The sequence below is a fragment of the Callionymus lyra genome, chromosome 4, assembly GCF_982586985.1.
Source record: "Callionymus lyra chromosome 4, fCalLyr1.hap1.1, whole genome shotgun sequence".
Taxonomy (NCBI): Eukaryota; Metazoa; Chordata; class Actinopteri; order Syngnathiformes; family Callionymidae; genus Callionymus; species Callionymus lyra.
The window spans coordinates 16,726,384-16,749,726 of record NC_141821.1 but is presented as its reverse complement, the minus strand read 5'-3'; the positions used below and the strand labels follow the sequence as shown (position 1 = coordinate 16,749,726).

Sequence of the window (23,343 nt, the reverse complement as noted above, 5' to 3'; positions counted from 1 at the left end):
ATTTAAACACAAAGGAAAAACCTCCACTCGTTTATTTTTGTGAGCTCGGACTGGTTGTTAAACAACCCTTCCATGAGAGTTGACAGTAATACCAACTTGATCTCTGTCCTTTGTTATTTTCCCATCAGGGGGCTGCCACATCACGTCAGCCTCCCCCACTTCAGTCTATCTTGAGCACGCTCCAGAGACGTGTTCAGCTTCAGCCGCTTCAATGTTAATGAGTGACGTCGTCTTGTGCACTTGTGTGGAGCCTAACCAGCGGCTTCAATCCTCCGCCGCATACAAACGCTGCTGAATAAGGTCAAGGGGATTTTCTGGTACGAGACAATTACGAGGTCCTCCTCCGGCCCGCCCGGGGAAGTCTGAAACAAGCCATAATTGGCTTTTTTTTTGGCCTTTTCCTCCGCGTTGAGGTCTCCGCCGTCCAAGAACCGCCTTCCGGGGGGTGGAAGACAATGTCATCCCAGCTATTGTGTGTGACTTTGAGAAAATATCTGCAGGTCTGACGGGGAAATACGTTGTGTGTCGTTGTCCTCTTGTAGACAAACACCTTCTTCCTCCATGGAAGCTCAGAGCTGAGTGATGAACTTCAACAGAAGGGTGACCAGACAAGCTAGCTGTTACACGTGCGTGGTGGAGGATGAAGAACCAACCATGGTGAACCTAAATGTACTCGAGGTGATTTTTAAAAACACGTTTACATGAAATAAAACATGTATTTATTTGCTCTTTTCAGCGTTTTAGAGACAATTTTAATTGATTTTTAAAGGCCATATTTAAATTATAAAGCAAATGTGGGAGATCATGTGAGTTTACACATACCTGTATTGCTCCTTCTAGGATGACTTGTTATCAAAGAAGGGATCCTGTTTTTCATTTAAATAATCAGCTGATAGAAATTCACTGCAATGTGTTCCACACATACTCAAGCTTTATGAGCCCACAAGTCACCATCAGTAAGGGGCTTGTGGTACTTACCTCAAAATGAATGGCTGCTGCTGGAAGTTAGAAGCAGATGCTAACGACGCCACGGTTTTTGAGATGACATCATGAATATAATTGCATTTTGCAGTTGGCCGAGAAGGGAGACCTGGCTCTGCTGGAGAGCCTGGTGAGGAGAAACGCGGGAGTCTTGAGTGAGAAAGATGAATGTGGAGCCGGTCCCCTCCATCATGCTGCCGCAGGAGGCCACGTCGCCCTCATCCAATTCATCATCAGCGCCACAGACTCACAGCGTAAGCACCGCTCCATCATCCATCACCAGCATCTGTGGATCCGGAGAACGTTTCTTCTGTAGCTCTGGACAGCTGGATATTACCATACGTGGCACTGGTGACACTTGTTCTGTCCTCTCTCTGTATTCTGCTGGATTTCCTTGAACAGTTCTGAACAGCTGCGACGACCTGGGCAACGTGCCACTTCACTGGGCGGTGGAGAGGGATGAGGCGGCGAGCTGCAGAGCGCTCATGGACCTGGGCGCCGACCCCAACACCCTCAACAAGGCTCTCATGTCCCCGCTACATCTGGCCGTCAGCAAGGGACACAATGACCTGGTGGAGGTGAGGAAGAGTCACCTCCGACGAGACGGGGAAGTGTGTTCACATCAATTTGTGTCACACAAAAATCACACGGAAAAAAATGGATTAAAGCAGCATATGTAGCTTTTTTTTCTCTTCTTCCTCTGTATAATGGGTTTGATTTTGTTGTGACTCAACGACACAACTTTACACCATTGAGTCATAGACGTTGTTTTTATTATGCAGTACTACTGAGAGACTTTTAGACGTTACCAGGATGATATAATTAAAAGAATAATAGCACAAAAAGTGCCTTTTCTTTTGTTCGTTTTTTTAAATGCACATTCTCTATTCCATGTAGTCCACTTTATAACACATGACATATACAGTGTATCTTCATGAATGTGAAAGTTGGAGTAGTTTCTAGAATGTTTAATTATTCATTTTTGCAAACCACCCAGCTGGATTTGGTCCCTTGGTCTTAGGTTCCAAACATATGTTTGATCAAATAAAACAAAACAAAGGTCAGCTGAACCAACCAAGTTGAAAAAAAATGTCCTTATGCTGAAACAAATTGGATCAACAGTTGAGGCGCTAACAGGATAACAAACATTTATTGCTGATTTAATAGCATCAAACCAATAAAACAACGACATACTCTTCACAAGTTTTCTGTGATCTGTTGGACAAATTAGTTGAGATGTATAAATATGGCTTATTTTGTTGCAACTCAAATTCCCTTGTTATGTATGGCAAGCTAATATGTGGAAAAATTACATGATATTCCGCAGCTTGATTGTGAAAACAAATTAATCAAAGTTATTATGAATTATTTGATTTAATAGTTAAGATGCAATGAGACAAAAAATGTCTTTCCGAGTGAAACCACACACAATTCTATTGTAAACAACAAAATATAGATACATTTTGGAACAAGGGTGTTCAAAAAATACTGCTGAAAGACCCCCCCAGGCTTAGGACCTCTGGTGACCCCCCAGCATGTTGAGATTGAGACCGTTGATCTAGATGCTTCTCCTCTAAACTATGATTATTAAACCTTCTAAAAAGGTAGCATATAAAGTTGAGGTAGAATCCAAACATCTCTTGGTGTAAATCTTTAACTATGAGTTGCTCTTTTGATTCCGTGCGTCTCTCCAGCTGCTGCTCTGCTACCCTGACACCGACTACAACCTGTCCGGAGATCTGGGGAACACTGCGATGATATTGGCGTGTTCCATCAATAACTTCGAAGCCCTCAGCATCCTGGTTGGTAGAATGTCTTCACAGTTACACTTGTGTGATTATTTAACTTGAACTTTTTTTGTCTCCGCTCTCTGTCCCAGCTGAAGAACGGAGCGCGGCTCTGTAAACAAAACAAGCTCGGACATTTTCCTGTGCACGCAGCTGCCTTCGCAGGCGCCAAGAAGTCCATGGAAGTGATCCTGAAGGCTGGTACGATGTTCCCAACAGGGAACGATTATTCATAAAGAAAAGATGCACAATTCATTTACTAACAACGGAGCCCACCTGAAGTATTTCCTGTACAATCAAGAGTTTGTGGGCGACGCATCGAGAGTACATCTGGTAGATAAATATAGACATGGAAGAAACGCCAAGAAACATATTATTATAGAAGATGCTGAAGATAAACATTACTTACGATCCAGTTTAGACGTTTTAAATGAGTTCAATGACTGTCTTTTAAAATTATCTATTTTCCTTTAATAGCAAAAATAACAGATTTAGACCCAGTTTTATTTTTCAGGTCAATTTCCATTTGCTTTCCTATATTGAAGCTTTGATCACCTAAATGAACTTTGAAAAAACATTTGTAAACCTTGACAACCAGTGGTTAACTATATTGCGCTGAAACACAACCAATCACGTAAAAATCTAATCCAGGCATGTCCGAACCGTACTTTTTTTTAAAAACTATTGTTTATTGCCATTACTACTTATCCATAGCTGACATGTCCATCATCGTTATAGACATAGATCACTGGATATTAAAGTATCCCATCAGGTCAAACACAATACACATGATACACAATGGCAAATAAAAATAAATTAAACCTATACCTTAACACCAACTCAGCTACAACTAAGCGCACGTTCAATCAGAATTCAAGGCTTAGACATTTTCCTAGGACTTAAAATAGTTGTTTTTTGTATTTAACTGGATAGAGATATCAGAGAATTTATTTTCAACCTCTGAATAAGACGTTTCTTGAAAGCCACAGTTGGCCGTCGCTCGTTTTCACATCATCGAATGTGACCATCCTCGATAACGTTTTAGATACCTCTGATCTAATGAGCTAGACAACAGAATGATCTTGTCTAGGGTGGAGACTTCAATGTCATTGAGACTCAAATAACATCTAGTACCTTCATAAACCCAGATGCCCAAATTTGGGGAATAATATAAACATGTTTCAAAAGAGGAACATAATCCATTCATTAAAAATGCACTTGCTAGTGAGGAGAAGAGGTTTGTACTGTGATAGAAAATGTCTTATCTTACCCTAAGACTTCTGTCTATATCTTGGTATACTATGACTAAACATAATTAAAGGTGTCTGACTATGTCTGACTAAAACTTCCTTGCATGTCAGGTGTAGAGTTCGGTCACCAGATGGAAAAACATATCAACTATCTGGACAAGAACAACAGCAGTCCTCTTCATCTGGCAGTGCGTGGCGGGAACCTGGAGACCATCCAGTTATGCATTTCTCTCGGAGCCAAAATTGACCAGAAGCAGGTAAAAGTGAGATGTTCCAGAATTTCCATAAATGTGTGATGGAAGGAAATGATGTGGTGAGATGGAGGTGAAGTTTCGTCACGGCTTCATCTCAGACGAGAACGCATATGGATTTGCATTGTTTTCTTTTGTCAGGGACACATTTACCTACACCTGAGAAAGAACGCTGGGAATACATTTCTAGTGTTTGGACGGGATAATCCTGGTGCTGGTTATGTCTCGGGGCTTGTATCATGAGCTGCAGCAGGAGACGCCAGCACTCTAATCGCTCTGGTCGACTAAATTGATACAAATTATCAGCACTTAGTGGGGAGCGGCGCGATGGCTGGTGTCCTGCTGCCAGTTCCGGTTATCTCATTACGGGTTTGTTGCTCGGGCCGGCGTTGAGGCTGAACAAGCCTTGTAAAAGGTCCTCGGGGGGAGTTTACAACCTCCATTTGTGTCGAGATGTAAACGATCCACACGTCGGCTCTTCTTCTTTCAATATTCATCACTTTGTTTATCCGCTGTCCTTTCAGAGCGACAAGTCCACGCCGCTCCACTTGGCGTGCACGCAGGGCGCCACCGACGTCGTCAAACACATGCTCTCCACCTTCGACCACGTGGAAGACATCATCAACCTCAACGACGGCGCCATGCAGACCCCCCTGCACAGGTGGGCGTCCTCTTCTCGGGCAAATACACCGCGTGTAGGAAACTGCTGATTATTCCCTGGTCAGTGATGGATGGATGAGGTGTTGGAGGGTTCGTGTTTACTTATCCATACCATTTGAAAAGTGGTTACATGCAAATTTAGCCCCTTAATTGCCTCTCTTTACAGTCAGCTGCCCATTTGACTAATGATGCCGAACCTTTTCATTAGTTTCCGCAGCTGCTCAGCAGAGCGACGCACGCGTTTATTTGCTGGCTGCCACTCTCCTTCTATTTTAGATTCAAGGGATTGTTCAACAAAAAGGACATGTTTGTGTTGTTTGACAAGTGCGAGTGCAAAAGTCTTCTACATCCAATAACTGTTTTGTGCTGTGCACACAAGCCAGCTACACACGCGAGTGAAAGACGTACGACACAATGAACCGACATTGTTCACGTAGATGTTGAATGACCTTCATTTGACCTTTTGAGAGCCTTTCTTGAAAATAATTGATTCCATAGAAGCAAATACATGGATGACTGGCATGATCTATGCCCTTATAGTCTCACAAACCGCTTGAGAAAATTGAGAAACTAATGTGAAAACCCAACTCTCCTGACTCACATGTTTAAAAGTTTAATCTTCCTCTCCAAGATTTAGTCTCTCATCATGACCATGTTTTGAATTTATTACTTTATAAAGTTCTTCCTCATCTGAAATCATGGCGAACCAGAGGTTACAAGAGCAAAGTCCATTATGACACTCCAGCCAGCTGTAATCACGTCTCTCTTTGTTTATACAACAAGTCCCTTGGAGGTGAAGAGGATTTATATATGACATAATTAATATAAAATATTTCTGAAACATTAACTCCTATGTTCCTTTGATTTTCAGGTAGTTCAAAGGGAGGAAGAAAACTCATCTTCCATAAAATTGAAATGGGTCAAATTTCATTTTATTTCAGATTTATATAACATATAAGATTGACTAAATATCTGTTTAAAGAGCACCAATCCGATTTATTGTCTTTCTGTTCGTCCAAAAAGACATGGATTTCTCTTTAAATATTCCTAACCCTTTGTCGACATGAGGGTGAGAAGAAAATGAGTGAAATTATTTTGCCCTATGAGGCTGACATTATACAATCAACGCAGTGTATTTCAGCTAGTAACAGTATACATCTTTAGCACAAAGTGATCTACAATATACATCCTAAAGTGTAAACCCACACCAGAGTGAAATCAAAACAATCCGTTTGCTAATGAAACTGCTTCTGTTGTTCTGCTCATGTTTTGCCGCAAGAAAATGAGAAGACTGTTAGCGGTCATTCAGCCGCTGCAGAGGTCATTAGCAATGGTAATGAGCTCCGTGTTGATCTTGATCACCGACTGTTAACTTTTCCTGTTGAGCGTTTCGTCCGACTGCTCCTATCAAATTAAAATTAAATCAGCAAACTCCTCAGTGGGCAAAGTTCTAAGTAGCAGAATAAATGACATAAATAAAACACTGCCTTTTAGACACAGGCACAATTACATATATGTGACAAAGGCTGGATATTTTCTCCTTTCAGTAAATTAGTTAGAAGTTAGAGAACAGACGGAAAAGCCAATGAGCAAGAAAAGATGATTAAAGGCCAATGAAAAAAAGCTCAGTTGTTTCACCCGAATTTGATTGAAGTTACTTTTGTTAACGATGATTATTTAGGGGGTAGAAATGTAAAATAAACCGAAAAACCAGAAGGGAGAGCAGAGTTCCATAACCAGCACGATTCAACATGTTTTATAATTGCAAAAGTTTAAAATATGGTGAAAACTGAAGCGTCTCAAGCCTCACTCTGTGTGTGCAGTTGTGTAAAGAACAAGAGAGTGTACTCAAGTACTCTGTGTACATGGCCATGTCTTCATCCATGTTGGAAATTAGTCCAACCGTCGTCTCCAAAGCACTCCATTAAAGGAGTTTGGTGGTCAGGTGGATGGTTTGACCAATCAAATAATAGCTATAAAGTCCCAACTGCACGGTCGTGACAGTTTCCAATGGTTGTGATCTTCCCCAGCATTTCATGTAAATCCCACCCTGAACAAAAAATGTTGGTGTCATCTGCAAATAGAACTAATTTTAACATTTTTGAAACTTTGCAAATTTCATTTATGTTAAGTCAAAACAATTTTCGGACCCAATACTGACCCCTGTGGAACGCCACAAGCAATGTCCAAGCATGATGATCAATATTTCCCCAGCTTCCCAAATTGCTATTTGTTACTTGAATTACTTCTCACCCAGTGCGATACCAACCCCCTGATCCCATAGCGTTCAAGTTTATTATCAATATTTGATGATTTATTGTGTTTTTTCAAGTCTATGAATACCACAGTGTGAGTGCAGTTTGTGGTCTGTTGCATTTGTGATCTCCTCAATCGATTCTATTAATGCTAGTGATGTTGAACTGATTGCTCTAAATCCATACTGGCTGTCTGAAAGTAATTAATGTTTGTTGATTAAATTATCTAATCTGTTGTTGAATAGTTTTTCAAGGATTTGGGAGAATTGTGGGAGTAAAGAAACAGAGATTGTAATTTGAGAAGTGTCTATCCCCAGCTATATATATAGCGGCACAACTTTAGCTCGGACAACGTTCTTCAGTCCATCCCACTGCAGTATTAATCCCAGTGCTGATATAATCAAATGTACTTATTAAGCTTCTTCAACACGTACTTGATAAGTAGACGAAGATATTCATCATAAATCGTCAAAATATCTGTGAGTATCTGTAATCCAGGAGATGAACGACGTCACCTTCGCTATCAGCCCTGAAGGAGAAACTGTTCTCCCTGGTCAAGCTCTGGCAGCACTAAGTGCTTGTTCACTACCGTGTGTTGTTGTGGGTTTACAATGTATTGTGTTTGTCTATCCAGGGCTACAATATTTGACCATATGGAGCTGGCGGAGTACCTTATCTCTTTGGTAAATATCGCTTATCTGCACATCTATCAACACCGTGTACAAGATAGTGATGGATCAATTGAATTATTAAATGTAGCTGATAGTGTTTATACAAATATAAGATAAGAAATGATTATTGCTGCGACCAGCTTATTAGTGTCAACATCTGCTCAGCCGCACAGCAAATTGCTTTAGAATGTCATCACGTTCCTACAGAAAATACAAGCACAAACAAGTTCATACTAGAACTCATGTACAATTAGTAAAATAAGCTAGTGGTAATAAATTAGACATTAAAAGCTTTCATGGTTGTTGTACAGATGCCTATGAGAAAATAAAACAAATATAATCTTTTTTTTTTTCAAGTTTATTTTCTCCCCCCAAGAAATAAACAGCAACTTTAATTAAGCTTTGATATACTTTTTTTGTAAAATGGAATGCAGTTTTAAAGGTATTTACAATAGTAAAAGTGTATAACACAACCATTTAACTGGAGGTTGGAGTGCACAGTTTTTCACAGCTCTTCTTAAAACTATACAAAATGTTTATTTGTCCCGCTATAAAGGGTGCTAGTCTGGATGACATGGACTGTAAAGGTAACACCCCACTGTTGGTGGCGACCAACTGTGGAGCCTGGAGAACTGTGGCCCTGCTGCTGACCTCAGGTGAGCTCGCCATCGCCGCGAACGCACTTATGAATGACGGGTTTGTTTTCTTTGGATCGACCAGGAGCCGACGTGTCCATTACCGACAGCTTCGGCTGCAACTTCCTCCACCGGGCGATTATGCAGCCGAAGGGCCTCAAGAACCTCCCACAAGACGTGCTGCAGGTAACGTTAATGATGGGGTCATCTAAGTTAAACAAGCAACACTTGCAAAATATTTAATTTTAATAAAAGTGGATTCGTACACAGTAGCTCTCTGTTTATTTAGACAGATATAAGAGAACAGGTGTAACGCACTTGAGTTAAAGGCGACCCATGATCAATAGATTATTAGAGCATAAGAAGCCAAAGTTTATTATATATATAAAGTCAGTTTAATGGTCTTAAAAAAAACTAAAACTTTTTAGTACCTTGGGCAGTAACATGAAACATTAGAATAGTTTCCTCGGACGAGAAAGAGAAAACAGTAACATTTGTCAAATAAAAACTCCACACAGACTTCAGCAGTTAAATTTTATACATTTATTACACTGAAACAGATAAGCTACCATCTCGAGCCATGAGTTTTACCGTTTGTTGTCTGCTGGGTCAAGAGTTTAGAAACAAACTGAGCTCCATTGTTAGTGAACAGTACATTTTAAGCCCATGCTCAGAGATATCAACCATTCAAATGTATAAAGCCGTCAACTAAAAAAAAAAAGAAAAAAAAAAAATGTCAACTTCTTAAGTTAATTCACGTTTCTGTTTTTTTCTGGTTTCCTGCAGAATGTTTTCTTTTTAATCAGCTTAAGGTAGATATTTTAATCATTATTATAACTTAAACCAGCTATACAAACTAAGATAATTAATGTTTGTTGTTGTATAAAATATTAAATTGGGCATATTGTCAACATGTGTAAAAAAAAAATGGAGGTATTCAGACTGATATCGGTTTCAACAATAATTGTATTGAATGTGGTAGGGGACATCTTGTGTGCCTTGAGAGTTCCCAACAAAAATAAATAAAAGTAAGTAAACATTTAGATTTTTAGTGAGTAGAGAACTAGAGCCGGGAACTGCTGAACCTGATGGTGGCAGAGACCGCCACTCCATCATCCCAGTTGTGTGCACCTGCCTGAATCTGTCAAGAGGGAAACGCCACCTAAACCCGGAAAGGGACGAACAAAATAAAACCAGATCAACAGGAAACATGACACACGGTTTCTCATGATCACATTTTGCGTGTAATTCCAGTGGAGCAGAGTGAAAGCGTTGCTCAACTGTGAGGACGGCGATGGCTGCACTCCGCTCCACTACGCCTGCAGACTGGGCATCCACAACTCGGTCAGGAACATGCTGGGCCTCTCGGGCGAGGTGGGACTCTCGTGCAAATCTCGGGACAAGAAGTCTGCTCTTCACTTTGCTGCACAGTAAGTTGTATCTTCATAGCAATGAGAATAAAATGATCCTTAGAAACAAACCATAGCAGTTCAAGCATTGACTCTCTGGAGCTCATACATAATTACTCTTCCTGAAAATCTATCAGAGTGACCTGCGGGCAAAAATAGAATTTCCTCGAGGCACCTTTGAATGAATGTTAATCCGGGTCAAAGTGGAAGAAATTCTAATATATACAGAAGGCTTTTCATTTCCTCCATCTTCCGTTTCAGCAGAGCTTCAGGGTCACATTTATCTGGTCAAAGAATATTTTCACACCAAACGTTATGATGGTGCTTACGATCACTGTGGTTGTGTGCGTACATTTTTTTGTGAATATAGTGTTAAATAATTGCTACATTTGTGTGTCATACTTAAAAAATAAGCAATTTGAGGATTTGCCAAATTAATCTCTTCAATTTTTATTTAATTATTTTATATTTCTCCATTTAATTTGAGTGCCTTTTGTTTTATCTTAAAGCATCTTAAATGTTTGTTAGAAGTAGTTCGTCAATTTTATTTCCTTCATAACAATACTCACGTTACCTATGCCCTGTTTAACAGAGCATTTGTAAATATAGAATATTTTAAATTAAATTAAAACTTGTCAAATTTCCCTTATTTTCTTTTTTTCCCATTGATAACTCTTGATACTGTCTCTCTCTGGGTCAGTTGGCGGGCAATTGCGTTGCTGTGGTTTTCAAAAGAGTACGCCATCTGCTTCTGTAAGATGCCAAATTGGTATCATACCATACATTCCTTGTGAAGTTGTCCTCTTCACATCATCAATCCATGACGTCTCCTCCATCCCTCCCTCGGCATCCTTCTGCAGCTCCCTGCAGAATTTGTTTTTCAACTCCACTGCTCCTCCTTACAATGTGGCCAAAGTAGCTCAACTTTCTTTCCAGGATATACTTCCTTATGGTTAGGTATATTCCAATCTTATCCAGCACCCAGATGTTTGTCCTATTATCCTTCCATGACACTCTTAGAAGCCGTCTGTAGCACCGTATCTCAAATACATCTATACTTCTCTCGTCATTCTTAGACATGGCCCAGGATTCACATCCGTAAGTCATAATTGGGAAGATCACGTTAAGTAGGCGTAATAGACGTAAGGCGTAAGTAGGCGTAAGTAGGTCGGTTAATAGACCTTGGCTCATCCAGATTTTTGTCACATGGAGGTATTGCCATGGCCAACGTTCTCTTTATCGTAGTTTAACTATAACCCTTGGTGTTTATCAAAGAACCTAAATACTCAAACTGTTTCACCTCTTCAATCTTCTGACCATCTATCAACAATTTCTCTCCAGTAACATTCCTGTCTATAACCATAAGGTTAGCCTTCTTTGCATTGAGAAGAAGACTTCTCTTCACTGGCTTCCTTTATGCGACTAAATATATCCAACCACTCCTCTCTGCTGCTAAATATAAGCGCAATTATATATCAAATTTTTAATTCTCGTGCCGCCAAATTTCCAACGTTTTAATCCATTCAAGGCTTCTCTCGTGATGTCTTCGGCATAGATGATGAACAGATTTGGTGACAATGTGCCACTCTGTGTCTCCACTACTTGTTCTGACTGCAGATTCCTGGTCTTCATACAAGTTGAAGATAAGATCAACAATGTGAGCCGGGAATCCCATCTTCATCATGATCTTCCACATTTGGTTGTGGCGGACGCCGTCAAAAGCTCAATACTGTATCAAAAAGTTTATTTACCCATTAATGTTATTTTTCTAACCGGCCTACAACTGTACTGTATTTATTAAAAAAGCAAAGCTGAAGTTGGTTAAAGAATTCTCGTCATGTTTTCAGATACGGACGCATAAATACATGTCATAAACTACTGGAAAATCTGAAAGACTCTCGGTTGCTGAACGAAGGCGATGAAAAGGGCCTCACGCCTCTTCATTTAGCTGCCAGGGAAGGTCATTCCAAGGTAGTGGAGCTCCTCCTGCGCAAAGGAGCTCTTTTCCACTGGTGAGTTCAAGAACCTGCGCACACATTAGTTGTCCAGCTTCATTTCTCACCTAATGAAGTGAAACTTTTTTTGTAGTGACTACAAAGAATGGACTTGTCTTCACCACGCTGCATCAGAGGGATACACTCAGACCATGGAGAAGATCTTGGCAGCCAATATCAAGCTCATGGATAAAACGAATGAAGACGGGGTGGGTTATCGATACATCTAGAACCCATTTAAAATTGGCTCTTTGTCAACTACTGAATTTATTTAGGCCACGATAACATCATACATTGATATAAAGAAGTGTGATCGAGGAAGTCCATCCATCCATCTATCTTTAGATCACATGATCCTTAAAGTCATGAAAGGCATTCATTTCATGAATCTAAAAAATAAGACAAAGTTAAGATTTTTACGGTAGTTTCAAAACAAATAAATATCTGGTAACATTTATTTATTTAAAATAATTCTCCATGGCTGCAAGTGGTACCAAACAACGTGTACAGGCACATGTGGAAGAAAATGTAACGGTTCAGCTAGCAAAGGTGACCCAGAAGCAGAGGATAATAGGTCAGCAGGCAGAGGTTCACAACAATTATAATTATAATAATTAATAATCCACAAAGACACAATGTAACATACAAAACGTCCACAAGATGGCATCAAAGTTCTGAGTCCAGTTCTCAGTCTATATGGGTCCAATATAAAACCAGAGCACACTCTTTATGCACCACCAACGGATTGGCCTGATCGTAGACAGCTGTGGATCTTGCCAACACCGCACTCACTTACGTTCAAGATAGCAGCGCAAACACAGGAAACACAGGAAAAAAATGTACAAAATAAAAGTACCAGAAAGGAGAACGTGCCATAAATCATGCAATAATTCATGGTGTTGTTGTTTTTTTTTTGTTTTTTTTGTTGATGTTCAGTGCTGTCTTTCATTTCATTTTATTGAATGGTATCCCTAAAAATCTTGAATTTAAGTTGCCTTAAGGTGTATGAACTCTGAACCATCTTGGCATGCCCAGTGTTGCTCTGTGTCCCATAATATATGATAAGAATGTTCAAGTCCTCTCTAAAGAAGTGTAGAGAAACACTGTTAAAAAATCTCAGTCAATAGTAATTTTGCCACTGGCTGGAGCTAGCGGTCAGAAATAGGTGTCGATCAACAGGTAAACCGAATGCTTTGCCTTTTGGCTCAGTCCCTTCTACTAGGTTTTAAATAACAGATGATTGATGCAGTGTTGACTTCACTGAAAATGTTCCATCTGGTTATCTCAAACTTTCCCTACATGTAAACAAGTAAGGGGAATGTTTACATCCACCCAGCTGGGCCAAGAACCAGATGATCCTACTGCAACTTCACTAGCCAGAGTCATCACTGACCCAAGATAAGTATCTTGATAAAGACAACTGAAGTTAGAGCAAGTTATTTCACATTTATTTCCCACAACTGAGGATTTTCAGGTATATTAAACGAAAAGCCCTGCCAAAATTAATTTCCTTGAAGCCAGGAAGTCAAAGGTCTCACAAGCAGCAAACACACCTTTATAAAGTCTAACATGTAAATTAGAAATCATCTGGACTTAGACGTGTGAAGCTATATCATCCTCTCAAACTGCTGATCCAGTAAAAACAAAACCAATCATTTATAAAACTGTAGAGTGCAAACGGCACCATAGCACTCATGTTCTTCATTTTTCAATCGCCAGAACACGGCACTGCATGTTGCTGCGAAAGAAGGACATGTGGCAGCGGTCAGACTGTTGATGAATCGAGGCGCTGAATTCGTCTTGAACAAGAACGACGCCTCGTTCCTCCATGAAGCTATTCAGAATGCAAATGGAGACGTGGTGAATGACATCATCGACAATCACAGGTACTCCGAACCTGACCTCTCCACAACAAACACGTTTAGCTCGCAGACTGATTTGGTGAATTGCTAAAACATCATCATCTAACCTTTGATATCTTCTCTCAGACGTGATGAGGCCATTCGTCTCTTCATACCCAGCTCCCCACAGCGATGCCCGTTACTTGACATGATTGAATTTCTGCCAGAAACTTTCAAGGTAAGAAAAACTAAATTGCCAATATTAATAAACATTACAACTCTTTTATTTAGCACCTGCTGGATTCCTGTGTGAAAGAATCTGATGACCCCAACTGTCCCAACTATAAAGTAAACTCTAGCACAGACACCCAAATACAACTACATATATTTCAGTGCTTTTATATTTGTATTGCTTATAGGTTGAGTACAACTTCCGGTGGCTTCAGCCTCCTCTTACAGAAAAAAAATACCATGACAAGACTGTCAGATTCAAGCCTCTTGCTGCCCTGAACGTAAGACACGTCAAAGGTGTTGTTGGTCAAGAGAGTTCAGACGGATCTTTTCTTGTCAACAGGCTATGGTGACCTACAACCGCGTTGATCTCCTAACCCATCCTGTTTGCAAGAAGTACCTCTCCATGAAGTGGTGAGTCCTGTGCCACGGAGCGTGAGGCGCCGTTAGAATGGCATCTTCACGTGTTGATCTTGCATCAATCCACAGGGGAGCTTACGGGAGCAAAGCTCATCTGCTCAACATGTTTATATATTTGTTGGGACTGCTGCCACTGACGTACCTGATCATATCACTGAGACCAACCATGAACATCACGGATACAGGGAAGTACAACATCACCATGATTCCTGTCTCCATCACAAAGGTGAAGAATATATTAGTAAAAATCTAGTTATTGTACTTTTCTTGTCAATGTGGGAAGGTGGGTGTCACAACATGATTTTCCATGCGTTTGTGTCTTCTCTATTATACTATTGTAACAGTTTATTTCCATGTCTAAACAAGAAGGAGCTGTTTCGCTTTCAGTTAATACAAAACTCTGCAGCGAGAATTCTGACGCTCCTGTAGGAGAACTCACATTTTCCCGATCCTTAAAACTCATTGGCTGCCAGTTTTTTTCAGGATCAATTTTAACTTTCAGAGCTATTCATGGTCAGGCTCCACATCAGTGATGTGATCCAGACTTACACCCCAGCTTGGGCCCTGAGGTCTGTGGATCAGAATCTACTGATGGTTTCTCGCACACGGTTCAGGACCAGAGGAGAGAAATCCTCCTAAGCTTTGGAACGATCTTCCTCTCTCTTTGTGTTTGATGGATCTACTGAATCCTTCAAGAAATATCTTAAGGTCTTTTTATTTGTGCAGGTTTTTTCTTAATTATATTGAGGCTACTATTTGTTACTGTGTCTTGTACTTTTAACGTTTTTCAGTTTGTGTGTATTTTTAAATGTGTATTGTTTTGTCGTTAAAGCACCTAGTGACTCTGGTCTGTGAAAGGTGCTGTAGAAATAAGGCTGACTTTCTTCATTACTAGGTTTTAAATAACATATGATATTTCTCTTCTCTTTTTTCCTCTAGAACTCTCAAATCTACGTCTGTATGGTGATGGTGTTAGTCATGAACATATATTCCATAGCAAAGGAAGTGGTGCAGATACACCAACAGGTAGAGTTTCAGCAGAACAAGCATTTTGAAAATAATGTATCAATATCAATTTTTTTTTTTTTTTAATGTTCTTGACAATTTTTATTTGAATTTTATCAAAAGCGCTGGAATTACTTCAAGGATAGTTCTAATCCCAATGACTGGATGGTATCTATCCTGTGTCTTCTGTTCATCATCCCTCTACTCGTCCAATCAAATGGCACGCTTCACTGGCAGGCAGGGGCGCTCGCAGTCTTGACCTCCTGGATCGGATTTCTTCTCTATCTCCAGAGGTACTAAACTGATCTTCTCACCTCATTTCATCAGGTCTCTATTCAACTTTTTGTTACCATCAAAATGTGCACTTTGAAATCAAGCGTGACGTAAGACAAGAATACAAATTGTAAAAAGTAATATCTTCTATTTTATTAACTAATAAAATATTTGTACTTTAGTTTTTCACAGCTTATGTTGTACATGTAGTGAATATTTATTAGTTTTTGCCATCACTGTTTTCATTCTGCCACTAACAAGAGCTCCATTTATTCAGTATCAAGAGCAAGAGCGGATAGATGTGTGCGTAGAAACAGCATTTTTATTGATGTTCAGAAGGCATGTTGTCGGTCATAATAATTCCACTTCTCATTCATAGTTTTTCTGTTTAACTAGTGTTTTTTTAAGACTCTAATAAGGTGTTACATTCCATGATCTCAACAGGAAACAACAATCTCTGATTCAAACGAGCACTTTGCACCTGATTTTTTTTTTTAGTTCATACGACCTTAAAATGAGTAATATTCCACTTCTCCAGGTTTGAGGGTGTTGGCATCTATGTGGTCATGTTTGGAGAGATAATGAAGACTCTGGTTCGTGTCGTCTTGATCTTCATATACCTGCTGTTTGCATTTGCTTTGGCCTTCTACGCTCTGATGCCGAATCAGGTAGGAAATGTTCAAGAAAAAAATGACAGGTGGATGATTCTGTTATCTGGTCAAGTTAAGCCTTGTTTTTGTTCTTTTACCCTCAGAATGAGTTTAAAACCGTGCCCCTCTCGGTGATGCAAACCTTTGTTATGATGGTTGGAGAGCTCAATTATCAAACCAATATCCTGGATCCTTATCTGAAGGACAAGCTTCCCTTCAGCTATATGACCTACTATCTGTTCGTCATGTTCGTTCTTAGCATGCCCATTCTATTGATCAATCTCATGGTGAGTGTGTCGTACACCTGTTAAATCGTAAAAGCTGTTAAAACCCCCATAAAATGAGGGCTTTAATTAACATCACTTGCCTTGTCTTGTCTATTCACCTGTCACTCATGTAGATGGAGTGATGAATGAATAAAAAAGTGTGGAGAATCAACTTTAATATCAAGAAATAAATAAATAATCTTGTTAATATTTACAGTTACATGGATAGTTTTTGGTAAATTCCTTTTAAAATATTAATATTTATCTATTTTTGTTTAATAGATTGGTTTGGCTGTTGGAGACATTGCTGAAGTCCAGAGAAATGCATGCCTGAAGAGAATCGCGATGCAGGTTTGTTCATATACAACTATGTCTGGGATCTAATGTCGGTCCTTTCTTTACTTCATTGATGAACAATATGTGGCTGTAGGTTGAGCTCCACACTGCCCTGGAAGACAAACTGCCTTACTGGTTCATGAAAAGAGTTGACAAACGCTCTATCACCATCTATCCCAATCGCAACTGCAGCAAGGTGAGCAGCAGCGACATGATCTCATTATATCATTGACCACATATGAAGGTGCCGCATTAATCTCCTAAACTTAATTCCAGCGCTTTCTGAAGATGGTAATTTCAAATGATTTTCAGAGGAATGAGTTGTGGAAGCATCGCCAGGCTAAGTCAGCGCGCTGCACTTTCATGCAGAACGAATTGAGAAAGCAGAAGAGCAGGTAAAACTTGCATTGTTAGTTGAATAGTCTAATATTTTTAAACTAAATTTGAGATTAAAAAGTTGATATATAATATGAGACAGTGCAAACACAGGTTATATTTATAATTCATGAATTGTACGAACCCATGACGAATATCTACTCGATTTAAATAATAAATTAATAATAACATCTTGTGATCACAGTGACATGAAATTTGATTTACTGTGTTTTATTAACTAAAGATTTCTGTTTTCTGCTCATTCTTACCGGATGTGGCTGTGTAAGCAGCAGCAGTTATAGGCCATACGAGTGAACGACGGATCCTACAAAACACTACCAACATTTAAACACTGCCATGCAACCACAGTTAACTCATTTCTAACCAACCTTGGAGTTAAAATGAAGAAAATAAAAACATCCATTTTTTAATGGGGGCAGTCGCTAACTTAAATAGGCAGAGACCCCCTTTCTTCCCATAAGCCCATGGAAGAACTGCATTTTGACAACTGAGGACCATTGCCTCCGATCATGAGGAGCAGATCCTCAAGGTTCATCAACAGGTTCATCAAAATCTCCTGTTAATGCTGGAACTAAGTGATATTAAATGGAATATCAAAGATAAGAAAAACCATAATAAGCTCCGCAATATTTATCTCAAAGTCACGATGTTCAAAAACTATATTCAACATGGATAATATTCATGTTTAATCCAAAAACATTAGAACATGTGTATTAGTATTAGCATGTGTGAAAACATGTTTCTGATGCTTGAGCAGCCCCTGGTGGAACAAAATAACCTACAATCAGATTTAATACTGAAAAAGTGGGTATTTTAGATGTAAGGGAAAAGTGAAAAACGTTGTATATTTTCCAGGATGAAAGAAATGTCCAGCATCCTGGAGAAGCAGCACAGCCTGCTGAAGCTAGTCATCAAGAAAATGGAAATCACGTCAGAGGCGGACGAGTATGACGGCGGCCCGGCCAACATCCCAGCTCTAGGCTGGTCCAGCGCTCAACAGATCCGACCAGGATCACATCGCATGTCCCGCTGGGCTCCGGTGTTGAAGGCTTTAGCGGATAAAAAGAAATAAATATCGTGGTTGATAACTAGACTTTACTGACAATGTTCTTAATCATATTAGTACTTGCGTGGTCTTTATGTAACCTAATCTTATTTAAGTGCCTGTTCTCAATATAATAACCTGTTTTGTCATCTTTTAAAATCCCATCTAATTGGATGTTCATAAATGTTTGCATGAATACATGTTTATGTGCGAAGCTAGCTCACTTGTTCCCCCTCTTTTCATTAGACTGAAGGGTCTACTTCTTTCCTTTATTTCTGATCATACCAGAAAAAGTAAGTGTCGCTTTCGGTCCTAGATTCGTGAACAACATCAGAACCAAACAATCATTCAATGAGGTTTGTAGGGAGAGAGAGAGAAAAAAAGGATAATCTCTCTGACCTCATAATCTTGCACCTGTCCCTCCAGCTTCCAAGCCTCGGGGTCAGGACCCGGAGAAGTCCTTGCTGATAGACAATTGCAGGCTCAGCCTCTAAGTTGAGTGTCAAGTGATATTTATTACCGCTGGCCCTGAATTTCATTACCCTCTCGCCCTGCACAATAGCCTTGTAACCATCAGTTATGTGGATGTTTTGGTCTATATTTCTGCTTTTACTTTGAGAAATGACAAGCTGCGAATCACTTATGGGCGCCCTCGGTTCATCACGTGGACAGGAAATGAAACAGCAGGTGAAGATATGTGGCCTGCATGAAATCATTCTTCTTGCCGTGTAAAAAAGATTCATCTGATGAAATGAGATATAATGTCAGCGACAGAATCCCTTGACCTCAGTGACGTCAGGAATGTGTATCTACCATGATGGACCAGCTGGCACCTTGCCTGACGCTTTAATAGTCTGGCAGCATGGGAAGTCTTCATTTCATGACAGGACCATGTAGAATATAAGAAAATGAAGGTCAGGCTCACTAGAAGGAGACTGTAGTTCACGCTTTGGTCATTTTCTTTTCAACATGACTTTGTTGTTCTTCAGATAAAAGTGATTTCATGTTTGTGCAGCGGAAATAAAATATATCCTTACAATAACAAAGTGGGCGGCAATCATTCAAACGTATTCTTATATTTACTAATATCCTCTCTACGGTCACAAACCTGAGTTATCTATTATTTATCATGCTTCACTACATTAAACACCCCATGAAGATGCAACTTTGCTGAGCCAATCAGAGGCCAGGATCCTAAATCGTGCACTTCTGCACTTACACTTATTATTTTGAGTGCACAAGGGCGTCCCAATTAGCAGTGTGTGAAAATGTAGTGCGCAATGAGCACTTGAATGGCCAGAAACTGTGTGGATCGATGGACACTTTCCATCTTCAACAACCGCCATCTTAGTGACGTAGATGACGGTAAACAGAAGCTACGTCACTGACAGATAGAGGAGTCAATGTTTAAGACAAATTTTACTAAAAAACAACACAACAACAGTAATAACAAAAAATAAAACACAACTTAATAACTTGTTTCAATTGGTTAAAACCGCTGTCAAGTGTCAGAGATATTGTTGCAACGGCTGGTTACAATGAGCGTTTAAAAGTAGTAGAAGATGAAGCTGTAGAGTCATTTCCAGTAATTGGTAGTGACAGTGTTTGTAAGTAAGCAAGTGCACTGTCTTAACGTGTACTGTAAACCAGTGCAGTCCGGGATTTGGGACTCAGACCAGGATAATGTCCGTTGGTCTGTACTTACCAAAAAACCTTGGCTTCTTCGCTGCCTTAAACGTCATTTTAGGAAACAATGCCTTTGTAATAGTAAGTAAGTAATTTGTATTTATAAAGCGCTTTTCCAGACCAGGGTCACAAAAAGCTTAAACAATCAACACAATATTCAATAAAGTATATACTTTAAAGATCAAGATAACACTGTGGACAACACAGGAGTTCCAGAAAATCAAAGAAAAGCCTGCACGAATGAAAATGTCTTAAGATGTTTCTTGAAGGAGTCAGTAGATCCATCAAGCGCAAAGAGAGAGGAAGATCGTCCCAAAGTTTTGGAAGAATTTCTCTACTCTTGTCCTGAACCGTGTTCAGGAACCATCAGTAGATTCTGATCCACAGACCTCAGAGCCCGAGCTGGGGTGTAAGTCTGGATCAGATTACTGATGTAAGGAGGAGTCTGACCATGAATAGATCTGAAAGTAAGAAACAGAATTTTAAAGTTGATCCTGAATGAAACTGGAAGCCAGTGAAGAGATTTAAGGATCGGAGAAATGTGAGTTCTTCTACTAGAGCGGGTCAGAATTCTCGCTGCAGAGTTCTGAATCAACTGCAGGCGAGACAGCTCCTTCTTGTTTATACATGAAAATAAACAGTTACAATAGTCTAAACGAGAAGACACAAACGCATGGAATATAAACTCCAGATCATGTTGTGACAACACTTTCCTAAGTTTAGAGATTTTACAGAAGTCACTGTATCATGATACAATACTCAAAGTAGATCTAAAATACTTTCTATTTTCATTGTTCACAAATCTGTCTCCTCACCTCACAGGTGTGACATATCAAGGTGCTGATTGAACATGATTATTGCACAGGTGTGTCTTAGAAAGGCCACTGAAATGTGAAGTTTTGTTTCATAGTTGGGGGTCTGGGGACTGAAAAAAAACGGGAACTAGCTCGAAGATAACCCCCTCTTCAACGTGCCAGGCGAATTGAATGTGAGCATTTGCCCACTCAAGTCGGTTACAAGGACTAACTGGAGAAGGGCCAAGACCCCGATTGAGGACGAGCAAGTGGATAAAATTTCCTGAGACGATTTCTGACAGTTTGTGCAGGAATTCTTTGGTTATGCAAAGCGAAAGCTGCAGCAGTAGCTGGTCTCAGATATACTTGGAGCTGGATGTGGAGGTCCTGGGCTGGTGTGGTTACACTGTCTCAGATCGTGCACTTCTCTAAGTGCACTGCTTTACAGAACACTGTAGGACAGTGCAGTAACTTGTGCAGACCTCAAATATCGACAGGGTAGTACTGTCTCAAATCAAACACTGTTGCTACACGCTTACTGGAAAGGACTCGACAGCTTCTTCTTCTACTACTTTCCAACACTGACTGTAACCAGCCGTTGGAACAATATCGCTGACACTTGACAAAGTAACTTAATAAGTTATTAAGTTGTTTGATTTTGTTATTCTGTTGTTTTGTGGTAAAATTAGAGTTTTCTTGAGACACTTACGCCGGTATCTGTTCCCAAGACGCGTCGTCAGTGACATAGCTTCCGATTACGTTCATCTACGTCACTAAGATGGCGTCCATTAAGGGTGGAAATTGTCCATCGATCTACACTGAAGTTTCTGGCCATTTGAGAGCTCATTGCGCACTTCATGAAAGTGCATGATTTGAGACACAATCATGTGCAGTGTCTACTATCGCATGCTCCTCTTAGGGCACTGGAGGTTAGTATGCATCAGGATAGTGTACATACTAACTAGTGCGCAAATTCTCGACAGATAGTATGTATCAAATCAAACACTGCCTCTAGGCACTAACTGGAAATGACACGACAGCTTCTTCTTCTACTATTTAACGATGGTTGCAACCAGTTGTAGGAACACGATCGCCGACACCTGCTGACAGCACGTTTTGCAAGTTTGGATCAAGAAATATCCGCAAGATATTTACGCTGGTAAGACGTGTCATCCTCCTACTGCTGGCTGAAAATGCACCTGTTAGTATATGCATATATATATGCATATATATATATATAAACGTATCTTCGTCAACGTCACTTAGATGTCGGCCGTTTAGGGTAGCAAGTGTCCATCGATCCGTACTCAGTTTTGTGGGCGTTTTAGTGCGCCAATTTAGTGTGCATGGCGCACTACTTTTCAAATACTAAGAATTGAGACGCACTTATGCACTAAAAATACTAAGATTTAGTACGCAAGTATGTGATTTGAGACACAGAAATGTGCTGTGTCTCAAATCGCATACTACTCTTAGTATGCTAGAAGTTAGTATGCATCAGTTTAGTGTACGTACTAACTAGTACGCAAATCCTCCACAGATAGTATGTCTCAAATCAAACTCTGCTGCTACACACTAACCGGAAATCACATGACAGCTTCTTCTTCTACTACTATTTAACGATGTTGCAACCAGCTGTTTGATTGTATCGCCGACACCTGCTGGCAGAACGTTTTGCAAGTTTGGAAAAAGAAATAAAGAAAAAATATGAGAATCTAAATAATCGCGAGATATTTAAGCTGGTATCAGCAGCGAAGAAGTGTTTATCCTCCTACTGCTGCGGAAAATGCACCTGTAAGTATATGCATATATATGCATTTATATATGACGTAACTTCCGTTTAAAACGTCACTAAGATGGTGGCTGTTTAGGGTAGATAGTGTACATCGAACCATGCTCAGTTTTGTGGGCGTGTTAGTACGCCAATTTAGTGTGCATGGCGCACTAAATTTCGCATACTAAGAATTGAGACCTGTAACGCACTAAAAATACTAAGATTTAATACGCAAGTATGTGATTTGAGACACAGAAACGGTCTGCGGTTGTGAGGCTGGTTGGATGTATTGCCAAATTTCTTTGAAACGCCTCTAGAGACAGCTTATGGTAAAGAAATGTACATTTAATCACGAGCAATGATGGACATTCCAACTGTCAGCATGTCAATCACACCTAAAAAGTTGCGGCATCTGTGCCATTGTGCTGAGTGATTTCATTTCAGAGTGGATTGTTACTGTGGCCAGTCCAAGACACACCTGTGCAGTAATCATGTCTCATCAGCATCTAGAGATGTCACACCTGTGAGGTGAGATGGATCATCTCTAAAAAGGAGATGTTCTCACTATTAAGACAGATTTGTGAACAATATTTGAGAGAAATTTCTATTTTATCTATAAAAACATGTTTTATATCTTTGAGGTAATCTCATAAAAAATAAGAGCAAAAACAAAAGTGTCGCCTTTACATTTTAAAAAGGCTCAAGAATGAAGTGCACACCATCTTGGGAACCG

General features: G+C 39.9%; 1 protein-coding gene across 1 annotated transcript; it reads left to right on the top strand.

The window, feature by feature from the left end:
• The first annotated feature begins 582 nt into the window (after nucleotides 1–582).
• trpa1b (transient receptor potential cation channel, subfamily A, member 1b) lies at nucleotides 583–19,314 on the top strand. Its single transcript, XM_087788987.1, has 27 exons — nucleotides 583–678; nucleotides 1,073–1,235; nucleotides 1,384–1,559; nucleotides 2,676–2,783; nucleotides 2,861–2,969; nucleotides 4,130–4,275; nucleotides 4,794–4,930; nucleotides 7,819–7,867; nucleotides 8,412–8,511; nucleotides 8,576–8,676; nucleotides 9,745–9,920; nucleotides 11,747–11,911; nucleotides 11,988–12,102; nucleotides 13,613–13,779; nucleotides 13,882–13,972; nucleotides 14,026–14,082; nucleotides 14,154–14,246; nucleotides 14,309–14,379; nucleotides 14,455–14,611; nucleotides 15,325–15,411; nucleotides 15,514–15,683; nucleotides 16,202–16,331; nucleotides 16,418–16,600; nucleotides 16,862–16,930; nucleotides 17,010–17,111; nucleotides 17,228–17,310; nucleotides 18,167–19,314. Exons 1-27 carry the CDS (start codon nucleotides 583–585, stop codon nucleotides 18,381–18,383), a joined length of 3,318 nt encoding a protein of 1,105 aa, XP_087645113.1. The 3' UTR covers nucleotides 18,384–19,314.
• The last annotated feature ends 4,029 nt before the right edge of the window (nucleotides 19,315–23,343 follow it).